We start from the raw sequence: 12,673 nt of genomic DNA on the forward strand, positions 1-12,673 counted from the left end.
CAATGATCACCATGGAAACATTTACGAAGTTTTCTCTCTTCCCTTTACTGCTTGACTTCTTTTCTCTCTTCCCTTTATTCTTCTCCAGTTCTTCTATTGGTTGGTTTCATCCTCTGTTGTGAGACTTGAGCGTCGGAGTAGTCTCTCGGAGTCACAACTCCAGACCCTAAAAACACTTACGTGGAATTCATTGCCTTGTGTTAGAGAATTCAAGTGGCTTTAGAGATTTGGGAATGGGATTTGCTTATTGAAATTCAATTTGTCAACAAAAAAGTCGAACCTCCACGCCAACTGATCCTAGTTACCTTCTTCAGAAAACTGGCAATGGAAAGCTACCGACCAGCCTTGTACGGTTAACAATGTTATAGGTGTATATTGGCAAAAAAGGGAGCGAGTAATGAAGGCTGGATTGTAAAATATGGAAGGATAATCCTCCTTTTTACTTGTGCCTTGCTTTGTATGGAGGCTGCCTACAAGGACCTTTTTTCCTAGCTTTAATATATATCTTTTCTCCACAAAAACTAAAATTAAACAAGACAAAAAAGGGGTGGAAATATCACACCCCATGTTAAATTTGGCAAAAAATAATAATTTTGCAGACACTGACCGAACTTGTTAATACATGACTTACCATTGTCACCAACTTTCTTTACACATGACTTGGTGCTCTCTTGTAAATAATAGATGCACAGACAACAGAGTCCATTAGAAACAAGCAAATTTCCTTCAGGTGGTGGTCTTGAGAAACAGTTGAGTATTGATCTAAACGTTAAGTCTCAAAATGAACAAAAAGGATAAAAAATTGCTCTGCCATTGCCTTTTTTACCATATATGGATGAATAAGTAAAAGAACTTTATAAGATTAATGAAGGGCAATTAGTCTTTTGGCCATTGTTAGATTCAAATAAACGAAGTTGCAAGCTTGCAATTTGCTTGTAATCATCTCAAGAACTAGTGTCTCAAATCAGCCCTTACCTTGCAGCAGCAATAGGAAGTGAGAAGGATCTCACTCCAACCTTTCCATTCCCACCACTTCCTCCCTGATGGTGTTGAGATTGAGAATGATGGTACTCCCTCTTTTTGCCACTCATTGTTCTATTATTAGTTCCACGCTTTAATCTCCTTCCACCAGCGTCCAATTCACGATTAGTAGTCTCAGTTAAGGCCTGCTGTTCTACCTCTTCTCCTGTGTTTGACAGTGAAGTCCAATGATCAGTGGAATCAGCTGAATTGGGCTCCCAAGAAGAAGCCCAGGGGTAACCCAAGAAGCTGTTGCTCCCTGCAGATTCTTGCTGCTCGCTATCCCCTCCGAAATCCCTCACCGTTACGTACTTATGGAGGCTTGGCTCCATTAGATCGTCGTCATTCACAACCACCTCAGATTCCACAAATGGGTCCTCCTTCACCACCAACCTTCTGCAGAAATTCCCAATTGCAGAGGTGTTACTGTTAAAGTATAAAAGATTAAATAACGCCACCCCCAACAGCTTAAGCTTTTGGAGTAATTGGTTGTTTTCACATGGTATCACAGCAAAGGTCCAAAGTTTAAAACTCCTTGATATTAAAAATCCACATGAAATGGCCAACCCAAACGAGAGGCCCCATGTGCCACATGTAGGCCAATCCTAAAATGAGGGGGAGTGTTAAAGTATAAAAAGATTAAATAATGCCATCTCCAACAGTTTAAGCTCTTGGAGTAATTGGTTGTTTCACAGTTACCATACCCATTAGAACGATGATCGGCTGCAGAACTTTTGTCCTCAGAGAAAGTGGATGAATGAGTATGATTTGTACATGAATTAAGATCGGCTACGGCTTCAAGGATGGAGCAGGCTTTTGAGACACACGGTGGGAGAGAAAAAGCAGTGTTCTGTTGGTGGTAGTTCTGTATATCCTCAAGTAGCTGTGACGCATAGGAGGACGATGGATTGAGAAGGGTATCTAAATTCAGATCTAGGTCTCTGGACCTTCTTGAAGATCTGGTTCTTGTTATGATCTGAGGATGGGGGGTTTCTGTTGTTGCAATGTCACTGTTCTTCATTGGCTCTTTAGCCTCTACAACGTCTGGAATCTTTGCCTCAAGCTGTTGATCCTTTGTTCTGAAACTCATTAACTGCTCCCTTATACCACCTCTACTATTACTGCTATCTGTCACAGGCAAAATTTCCACGTTTCTGTCCTGGGACTCCTGCACATCAATGACTTTTTCATTAGGTTTCTGCATTCAAAAAATGTTTATATATAATAAGAAAATCCAAAATGTTGGAGATGATACTTCTGTTGCATTATTAGCTGAGAGTTTGGGTAACTGAATTTCTCAAGAGGCGAGAGTTAACAGTGGCAATTGATGTAAGTTTGGCAACATGCCCTCTAACAAATCAAATTAACTGTTGAGAGGAGAAGAGATTAGAGAGAAAAGGAAGAAGTGGGGTTTACTCCCCCTTACTTTAGTATTTATATATAAAGAGAACATACAAAGACCACTATGCCCTTAGGCTATGCAATACACCTTCTAACACCCCCCCTCAAGCTGGAATGTATATATTGTACATTCCAAGCTTGTTACATATGTCACTCAATTTTGTATAGCTTAAGGGCTTTGTGAACACATCTGCTAACTGATCAACAGATCTCGTGAAAGAAACATGAATCTGCCTCTTTGTATCCTTTGGCGAATGAAGTGGCAATCAATCTCTATATGCTTGGTTCTCTCATGAAAGACCGGATTGGTAGCTATATGAATTGCAGCTTGATTGTCACAATACAGCTGAGCTGGAGCAGATGAAGAGAAACCAATCTCTGAAAGGAGAGAACGTAACCAAATAAGCTCCCCGCTGGTATGAGACATCGCACGATACTCTGATTGGGCACTCGACTTGGAGACTATGTCCTGTTTCTTACTTTTCCACGACACTAGATTGCCACCAACAAAGGTGCAATATCCAGTCGTAGATCTCATATTTGCTGGAGATCCTGCCCAGTCTGCATCACAGAAGCCTTCTACCCGGGTATGACCATGCTTCTTGAATACAAGTCTTTTCCCTAGTGCTTCTTTCAAGTAGCGAAGAATCTGAATCACTGCTGCCCAGTGAGAAGTACGGGGTGAGCTCATATATGTTGGCTGACTGAGCCAACAACAAATGATATATATGGGCGAGTGACTGTAAGATATATGAGCTTACCCACCAGCCTCCTATATCTGCCAGGGTCATCTAATAAATCTCCTTCTTCTGGAAGAAGTTTCCCATTTGGGTCCATGGGAGCAGACGCAGGTTTCACTCCAAGATGACCTGTCTCCTCAAGAAGATCTAGTACATATTTCCTCTGTGAGAAGAAGAGACCTCTAGTAGAATATGCAACCTCAATGCCAAGAAAGTATCTGAGACGACCCAAATCTTTAGTTGAAAACTCGTTCTGCAAGAAGGTTTTCAACCTGCGTATCCCCTCTGAATCACTGCCTGTAATGATGATGTCATCGACATATACTATCAATAGCACACAACCAGTAGTGGAATGAGAACTGAAGACGGAGTGATCAACTGCACATTGCTTCATGCCATAGTGCATGATAGCATCACTGAATCGTCCAAACCAGGCTCTAGGAGACTGCTTGAGACCGTATATAGACTTCCGCAACCGACATATACTGAAGAGGACATCGCCCCCTGAGCAACATACCCAGGAGGTTGCTCCATATATACCTCCTCAGTAAGCTCACCATGTAAAAAGGCATTCTTGACATCTAACTGATGCAGAGGCCAGTCATGTGTAACTGCAAGAGATAGAAGAACACGAATATACAGAATCTTAGCGATCGGCGAAAAAGTCTCTAAATAATCAACACCAAAGGTCTGAGTATAGCCTTTTGCCACCAATCGCGCCTTAAGGCGCTCAATAGTACCGTCAGGTAAGTGTTTGACGGCATAAACCCAACGACAACCAACTGGTCGAGCCTCAGGAGGAAGATGAACTAACTCCCATGTCTTATTGGCCTGGAGGGCCTCCATCTCAAGATCCATGGCCGCACGCCATCCCGAATGATCAAGTGCAGCTGGTAAAGACTGTGGCAAAGAAACAGAGGACAAAGAGGAAACAAAACTCCGAAATATCAAGGTGAGAGAATCATATGAAATAACAGAGGAAATCGGGTGAGCAGTACTGTGAGAACGAGTACAAGAAGCAATGGGAGAATATGAAGTAGGAGAGATAGGTACCTGAGATGTGGGGGGTGTGATCTCCGGCTGCAAGGACGATGGCGCAGGCAGAGGAGGATGAGCTGTAGATCTCGGCCGACGAGGATATGTCTGCGGAGGAGCGGGAGGAGGAGCCTTAGTAGCCTCAGGAGCCTGTAGTGAAGAGGAGGGATCACAAACAGGAATAGTCTCAGGAACTAATACAGGAGGGGAGAGGAGAGGAGCCGGAAGGGTGGGGAGGGGAAGAGGAAGGTCCGAGTCAGGAACTGTGGAAGGAGTCTCATGAGAAGATACAAAGTAGGACTCAGACTCGAAGAATGTGACATCGGCAGACACAAAGGACCGACACGTGAGTACCCAAGAAAGATGCATCGTTCAGCCCGAGGGTCCAGCTTATCAAAGCCAGGACCAAGGTGGTGAACAAAACACACACACCCAAAGACCCTAGGGGTGATAGGAAAGGGGTCATGACCAGGGTATAACACATCAAGGGGGAAGAGCCACCAAGAACCGAGGATGGAAGCCGGTTGGCAAGGTGGCATGCAGTAAGAACAGCATCACCCCAATAGCTCTTGGGAACTCGCATCTGAATAAGAAGAGAGCGAGCCCCATCAAGTAAAGAGCGCATCTTCCTTTCAGCCACACTATTCTGCTGAGAGGTGTGAGCACAGGAAGACTGGTGGAGAATACCCCGACTGGAAAGAAAATCCTGGAACCCATGGGTAGTGGAGAAATATTCTCTAGCATTATCTGTGCGCAAGCATTTGAAGGTACAATCAAACTGATTTGTAACCTCAGAATGAAAAGTACGAAAAACAGAGAAAACCTCAGAACGATCGTGAAGCAAATACAGCCAAGTCATGCGAGAATAGTCATCAATGAAAACAACAAAATATCTATATCAAAAAATAGAAGGAGTTCTCAGGGGGCCCCATACATCAGAGTGCACTAAAGCAAAAGGGTGCGAGACCCGACTAACAAGCCTAGAGGGAAAAGACACACGGTGGTGTTTTCCAAGTTCACAGGCCTCGCACTGAAAAGACTGAATAGGAACAGAAACTATAGAGGTGTGCCGTAAGCGCTCAATGCATGGATGACCAAGGCGGCAGTGCCACTGGTAGGCGTCGACAGAACTGTGTAAAATGGTACGGGGGGGACCTCCATCCAGACGATACAACCCATCTACCTCACGTCCTTTACCAATCGTCCTTCCAGTCGTAAGATCCTGTAATAAGCAATAAGATGGATAAAATGAGACATAGCAGTTAAGATATTTAGTGAGCTGACTGACTGAAAGTAAGTTAAAGGGAGACTGGGGAACACAAAGCACAGAGGAGAGGGTAAGACCAGGGTAGGGAGAGGTACTCCCTGTATTAGAAATGGGAGTAGTACGGCCATCAGCGAGGGTCATAGACTGAGAGGAAAGAGGGTGAAAAGACCTGAGTGATGATACCTGTCACATGGTTCGAGGCTCCTGAATCAATGATCCAGGATCTCGAGCTACTGAGAAGAGAGGCAGGAGTGCTACCTGGCTGTGCAAAGCCAGCACTGGGAGGATGGGCGGCCAAGCGTAGGCGCTGGAGCTCATCATAGTCGGCCTGAGTGAAAGACGGTACAGCTGGGCTGAAGCCGAAGGAAGATGCTCGAGGATCAGAGTCGTCCAGAGTAGAAAGGTGCGCTGATCGCCCGAACTGAGATGGCGGCGGGGGACGACGCTCAGGATGTAGCACAAATCCGTACCCATGGTACGTCCGCCACGGCTAGAGTCACGGCCACGGCCTCGGCCAAACATCCCACCACCACGGGCACGACGATCTCCTACTGCATAGGCCGCGGTAGCATGACCATAAAAAACAGCAAGAGTAAGAGAGGCTCCACCTAGATACTGTTGTGCCCGGTGATAGACCTCCTCGAGGGAAGGCATAGTGCCAGAACCATAAATCTGCTGGCGAAAAAACATAAACTCGGGGCCCAAGGTCTCGAGAAACTGAACAACTCGAAGCTGATTTCGTTGCCGAGCGGCGACGGCTAAGTTTGTCGTCAAGGGCAGAAAAATGTCGAGCTGCTGACATTGAGAGACGAACTGACCATAGTATGTAGAAAGAGGGGTGTCACCACGCCGAAGATGCATCCACTCAGAATATGTGGCACTAATATGGGAGAGGTTACCGACGCCTGAAAACATAACCGCAGTACCAAATCCTCTTTGCAGTCGGAAGCTGCATCATAGTCCCTGAAATCTGTGGGATCATACTCTGCCAGAGTAAACTACGAATATGAGCATCATCCGTTTCCCACTGCTCATAAGTGGGATCCAAAGCCGCAGGAGGGTTACGACGTATGGGTGTAGACCTTCATTTTGGCAATGAGATAAACTTCCACCGCCACTTTCCAATTCATGTAATTGGAACCATCAAGCTTGACCGTGGTCATCGGGAGGAAGGAGGCATCACCCGATGAAGGGAAAATAGGGGTAGAAGAAGAAGAGGTTTGCCTGAGAGAGGGATTGTCTACAATAGGAGGATCCATAGAAGGAACGAAGGCAAAATAGACAACACACGACGTCAAAGTAAGGGACAAGAGAAATGAGAAGGCCTCTAGGGCATAAAGAGACCACTATATGTGTGGTGAGAGAATGTGGCACGACTCCGACGAATGAGAGGAGAAAAAAAAGACATAATAGGGCCTCTAGGGCATAAATGGAGAAGATGAAAGGTCGGAGTCGCGGAGCGAAGAAGAAAAGAGGGGCGGAAGAAATTTAGATGATAGAGAGAAAGAGGGTTAGAACTTAGGGTGGGAGGGTTAGGGATTTACGGTGTCATGAGGGATAGGAAATGGGATTAGTAGGGAAAAATGAGGGTTTTAATGAGGGAAAGGAAGGGAAGGGTGAAAATGGGAAGAAAGAGGAAGAGATTGGGGTGGAAGAGAGAGAGAGCGAGGGAGGAGGAGGAGGAGCAGGGGCGGAAAAAAAAAATTGGCTGGGGCGAGTGGGAAGGGTGGGCGAGAAGAAGGAGAAGAAGGAGGAGCGTGATTGAGGGAGGGAGGAGAGAAGGAGAAGGGGAGCTTCTCCAATGGCTGGGCCGAGTGGGAAGGGTGGGCGAGAAGAAGGAGAAGAAGGAGGAGCGTGATGGAGGGAGGGAGGAGAGAAGGAGAAGGGGAGCTTCTCCAATGGTCCCTAGGGCACAAAAAACCCCTAGGGCTCTGATACCATGTTGAGAGGAGAAGAGATTAGAGAGAAAAGGAAGAAGTAGGGTTTACTCCCCCTTACTTTAGTATTTATATATAAAGAGAACATACAAAGACGACTATGCCCTTAGGCTATGCAATACACCTTCTAACATTAGCAATGTAAGATCACAGTTTTGTTTCTGGTGAAGGACTCGAGTTCTCAGACTTTCTCCCCAGTTGATACTCTTCAAATATCTTAAGGACATTGATTTGGAACTTCAATTTTCAAGGGAGTCTTGTAATTACTTAGAAGGTTGAGATATGATTTTGAGAAGTTACAGGTAACAGCATCCATGTATGTCTATGAAGGTTTTAAGCATTAGATTCCAACAAGATCACTAACAAGATTTCGCACGAGAAACACCCAGAACAGCAATTGATGGGATGAAATAGTACAGAAAGAACTGATCCATGAGATGTACAATGAAAACCCAGAACAGTGATTATTGTATTACGCAGAAAGAATTCGTGTTCATCTTACCTGCGACTGCGAATGAGAAGCTTTATTCACCCCCTCCTCGCATTCTTTGTTCTTAAGTATCTTGTTATTGGTCTGCTCTTGATTTTTCAAAGCAGGGTGTTCTGTCTTGAGAATATTCTCATCGATTTCCTTCATGGGATTTCTTCTGTATGGTGACTGCTCAGCTTTTCTAGAGGAGCTCCGGCTAAGCGAAGGCTGAGGGTGATGAAGATGTGAATTCTCGTTTGAAGCTCTAGTATTTGCAGGCGACCGGGACCGAGGAGATGCACTGCTCCTCAAGCCACCCTGTTAAAGTACAAAAGATTAAATAACGCCTTCTCCATCAGCTTAAGCTTTTGGAGGAATTGGTTGTTCCACATGGTATTGATATTAAAAATCCACATGCCAACCCAAAAAAGGCGCGTCACATGTGCCATATGTACATACTTTTTACAGGATTTCGGCCAAATTTATAGGAATTTACATGATTGCCGCCGAAATTTTTAAAACTACCTAATTTTTTTTACCAAAATTTACATGATTTCAGCAGAAATTTTGGTGGAAAACTTAAAATTTAAAACCTTGGCCAAGTGTAGGCCAACCCTAAAAGAGAGGGGCCAAACAGGGAGGAGGAGTGTTGAAGTAGAAAATATTTAATAGCTTAAAAGCTTTTGGAGTAATTGGTTGGTTGTTTCACATACCTCGCCACTTCTCTTGGTGGAAACCCTTTTGATGCTGGTTGTGCCAGTCTCACGAGCAGTGGCAGGGACAGAGACTATCTTGGCGGTTCTTGGTTTCTCTATTGGAGGTTCTGTTCTCCTCCCAGGGGATCGACTCGATCTCCTTCCTCCGCTCCTCTCTCTGCTTCCAGAACGCTTTAATTCATCCCTTTCCCTGCTAGGAGTTCTCCTGTGCGCAATTCTCGCAGATTGGGCCTTGTTGTTGTTATCTTCATAGTAGTCCTTCTTATCAATTGAGTCATTTTCAAAGTCATAGCTTCTTTTGGATCCCGCATACATCGTCTTGAGGCTGCGAGGATTGTTGGTGTTGTCGTGGGAAGCGCCTCCTCCTCCTCCCTTTCCGGAAGAGTTGCGACTCAGCCTCCCACACTGTATTAGGATGGCATCTATCTCTTCTTTTGTGCAGCTCGATGTCCGAATGTTGTTGGTCCCATTACAACATTCTTCTTTGGTTTCTTCTCTGTTGGATTCGGCTTTCTCTTCAGCTTTTTCTTGACTTTTCTTCTTCGGATTCGCAGCTGTGAGGACCTCTTTCTTCACTGTTTCTTTTTCTTCTTCTTCTTTTTCTTCTCCTTTGGCTTGTGGGCGTATTTTGTCCTTGTGTTGCTGAGAGCAAGACCCATCAGGATGAGGAGATGATTTAGAAGGGCTGCTATTCTTCTGCAACTCTTTCTTGCTCAAACAACTACCCATTTTTTGTTGGTTTGGGGGAGAGAAATTGGAGAGAGAAGAGGGTAGGGGCTAAAAAAGGGTAGGGGCTAAAAAAGGGGTCTTTATTTCAAACGTAACGTTTTGAATAAGAAGGGACACGAATTCAAAATTTTCCAACGGGCGGGATAATGCTCGAGATTGGGTCTTAATGCTGAGGAATAGTGCCGTTAGATGCTTTAGCTGTCGGGGGTCAGAACTTTCTGACCTCATTTTGCTTAATTTTTTGTTTTTCCAATTGAACTGCCCTGGAATTGACCGTTAGGTTGTGAAATCCATTGCGAATATTTTGGCATTTTTGTTTGATTTGATTATTATTATTATTACTATTATAGCTACTTCTTCTTCTTACGTATTTGGCTTTTTATCCCGAGAATTTATATGATGAGTGGCCGTGAAAACACGTGAAGTCTAAAAAAGTAGGTACGGCCCACTCCATATGATGATCCAAACCGTTCATCTGTTCTGGCACAACGTAAATAGGTTGTGCCCCAAAAATATTTCCATCGGATGATCCTAACCCTCCGATCTGTAGAAGGTTCCATAAATGATTTTTGGGGCGCTTCATATTCAGATCAGAGGGGTAGGATCATCCTATATAAATGATTTTTGGGGCACAACCTATTTACGTTGTGCCCAAACAGATGAACGGTTTGGATCATCATATGGAGTGGGCCGTACCTACTTTTTTAGACTTCACGTGTTTTCACGGCCACCCATCATATAAATTCTCTTTTGTCCGAATCATATCTACTTGATATGCGTTATCTCGGCTCTCCCATTGGCCTAAAAATACTCAAAAAAGCCATCTTAATGTTCCATTTGACACAGCAATAACTTGTATGGCACAGTGACTCCTATTTCGATTGATCCCAACCGTCCATTTCCTTGCTTGGGATCTCCTGTAGCCTAAAAATCATTATAATTACCCTAAAAATCACAAAAGCAATGGAATAATAAATCAAGAAATTATATGGTGGACGGCCATATAATTTCTCGATTTATAGTGGGGCTCACATTGTTTGGGTGATCCAAAGCATTCATTAGTCGGGCCCTGATGTAGATAGGGATCTTCTCCATTGGATGATCTTAACCCTCTGATCCGTGGAGATTTCTATAATGTACCGTCAATTTTAAACATCCACAAAACGGAGAGTTAGGATCATCCTATGGAGAAGATCCCTACCTATATCAGGGCCCGACTAATGAATGGTTTGGATCATCCAAACAATGTGGGCCCAATGTAATTTTTGGCTGCGCGGGGCTAATAAATCATCCACTGGGAACTCAGGTATGAAGGATGCTTCACCTCTTTGAGCAGGTAGGTATAGGTATCTCCGATTTTATATTGAGTTTGTTTGGATTTTGCGTCCAAAACTAACTCTTGGACTTAAAATTTTACGTTGGCAAGAGTCAACCTAGAAAAACTTGATATAAGACTAGAATACCATTAATCTCTAGTGTCACCATTTCATTTGCCTGGGTTCTTCTTTAAAGATGTGTAAACAAAGTGAGCCTTGAACAATTGCTTTCCACATGCAAAATTGAGGCGCTAATATGGAAAATACAAAGTGCTTGGACTGTCATCTCATATGTCTCTTTCCTTAATTTGTGCCCTTGCAAGTTTGCAACTTTTCGTAGAAATAGTTGGTCAGCGGTACGTTGTGCAGTACGCACCGCCCCCCCCCCACCCTCCCCGCGCGCGCTTTTAGCGTGATTTGACATAAATAAGCGTCAAGTTACCCACTGTTTGCGTTATAAGGGGGCCGAATGGGTAAGGGGGCCGAATGGGTACTGCAGGTAGACCTGGCAGGTACGGATCAGAAATACCGGCACGGATACGGGTAGCCTTTTATGAACCCAGAATCCACCCGGGCGGGTACGGGTATACCCACGGTAACACCTTAGGAACTCTATATATATATATATATATATATATATATATATATGAGGAAAGTGTCTCTAGTCTCTCCCCTAGATAAGCTTATCTACTCCTCCCTTTAAAAAAACACAGTGGGCCCACGCTGTTTGGATGATCCAAAGCATTCATTTGATAGGTCCTAACATAGATAGGGTGTGCCCAAAAAATCAGCACCAAAGGGTCATCCTAGAACTTCATTTTGTTGGGCACACCGTGTCCAAAATGGACGCATATAAACGTGGACGTTTATATGTGTCCATTCTGGGTACCACAAGGCACCACAAAACGAAGTTCTAGGATGACCCTTTGGTGCTGATTTTTTGGGCACACCCTATCTATGTTAGGACCTATCAAATGAATGCTTTGGATCATCCAAACAGCGTGGGCCCACTGTGTTTTTTTAAAGGGAGGAGTAGATAAGCTTATCTAGGGGAGAGACTAGAGACACTTTCCTCATATATATATATATATATATATATATATATATATATATATATATATATATATATAGAGAGAGAGGAAAGTGTTGGTGAGCTGGTGAGCTTAAGCGCCCCAATCACATGGGTCCCACATTTTCTGTGGTGATCCAAACCATTCATTTGCAAGGCCCTATCATAGATATGGCGTGTACCAAAAATCAGCTCCATAGGATCATCCTAACCCCTCCATTTGTGGAGGACAAAAATGGGCAGATTTGTGGACAAATAATGTCTGTCCATTTTGACCTCCACAAATGGATGGGTTAGGATGATCCTATGGAGCTGATTTTTGGTACACCCCCCATCTATGTAAGGGACTTTAAGCTCACCAAACTTATGGTGAGCTTAAGCGCCCAATCACATGGGGGCCCACTTTGTTAGGATGATCCAAAGCATTCATTTGAAAGGCCCTTACATAGATGGGGTGTGTACCAAAAATCAGCTCCATAGGATCATCCTAATCCCTCCATTTGTGGAGGACAAAAATGGACAGACACAAATCTGCCCCATTTTTGTCCTCCACAAATGGAGGGGTTGGGATGATCCTATGGAGCTGATTTTTGGTACACCCCCTATCTATGATAACGCCTTGCAAATGAATGGTTTGGATCACTCCCCAAAATGTGGGATTCCATGTGATTGGGCAAGCTAGCTCACCAACAGTTTCCTCATATATATATATATATATATATATATATACCAAAAGAAATTATATGATGAATGGGTGTATGAACACATAAAGGTGGTACAATGGATGTACAAGCCTTGATATTTAATCCAACAACAGCTTCTTAACAAGTCAGTTGCTATTGGATCAAATATCAAGGATGGGATGATGAGTACATGTTTATATGCCCATTCATCATACAATTTTTCATTTACTTTAACAAGTGTTTGTTTTGGTACAACCAAAGGTACCAGTCACATGGTATGATTGCTTTGAC

The 12,673-nt window shown here is 43.9% G+C and overlaps 1 protein-coding gene across 1 annotated transcript; it reads right to left on the minus strand.

Annotated features, from left to right (window-relative positions):
* Positions 1-705: 705 nt before the first annotated feature.
* On the minus strand, positions 706-9,413 carry LOC143864251 (uncharacterized protein At1g65710-like). Its single transcript, XM_077375156.1, has 4 exons — positions 8,583-9,413; positions 7,903-8,187; positions 1,725-2,188; positions 706-1,416 (listed from the first exon to the last, which is right to left on the minus strand). Exons 1-4 carry the CDS (start codon positions 9,312-9,314, stop codon positions 972-974), a joined length of 1,926 nt encoding a protein of 641 aa, XP_077231271.1. The 5' UTR covers positions 9,315-9,413; the 3' UTR covers positions 706-971.
* Between the last annotated feature and the right edge of the window lie 3,260 nt (positions 9,414-12,673).

Source organism: Tasmannia lanceolata, unplaced genomic scaffold (assembly GCF_043159265.1).
Source record: "Tasmannia lanceolata isolate RefF3 unplaced genomic scaffold, GAP_Taslan_0.1 ptg000048l, whole genome shotgun sequence".
NCBI classification, from domain to species: domain Eukaryota; kingdom Viridiplantae; phylum Streptophyta; class Magnoliopsida; order Canellales; family Winteraceae; genus Tasmannia; species Tasmannia lanceolata.

Excerpts from the sequence above, each read along its gene's own strand:
- LOC143864251 (XM_077375156.1), bottom strand. The coding sequence starts at position 9,314 with ATGGGTAGTTGTTTGAGCAAGAAAGAGTTGCAGAAGAATAGCAGCCCT. Across the intron at positions 8,188-8,582 it reads CCACCAAGAGAAGTGGCGAG|GGTGGCTTGAGGAGCAGTGC; the intron begins GTATGTGAAACA and ends GTACTTTAACAG. Across the intron at positions 2,189-7,902 it reads CTTCTCATTCGCAGTCGCAG|GAGTCCCAGGACAGAAACGT; the intron begins GTAAGATGAACA and ends ATTGATGTGCAG.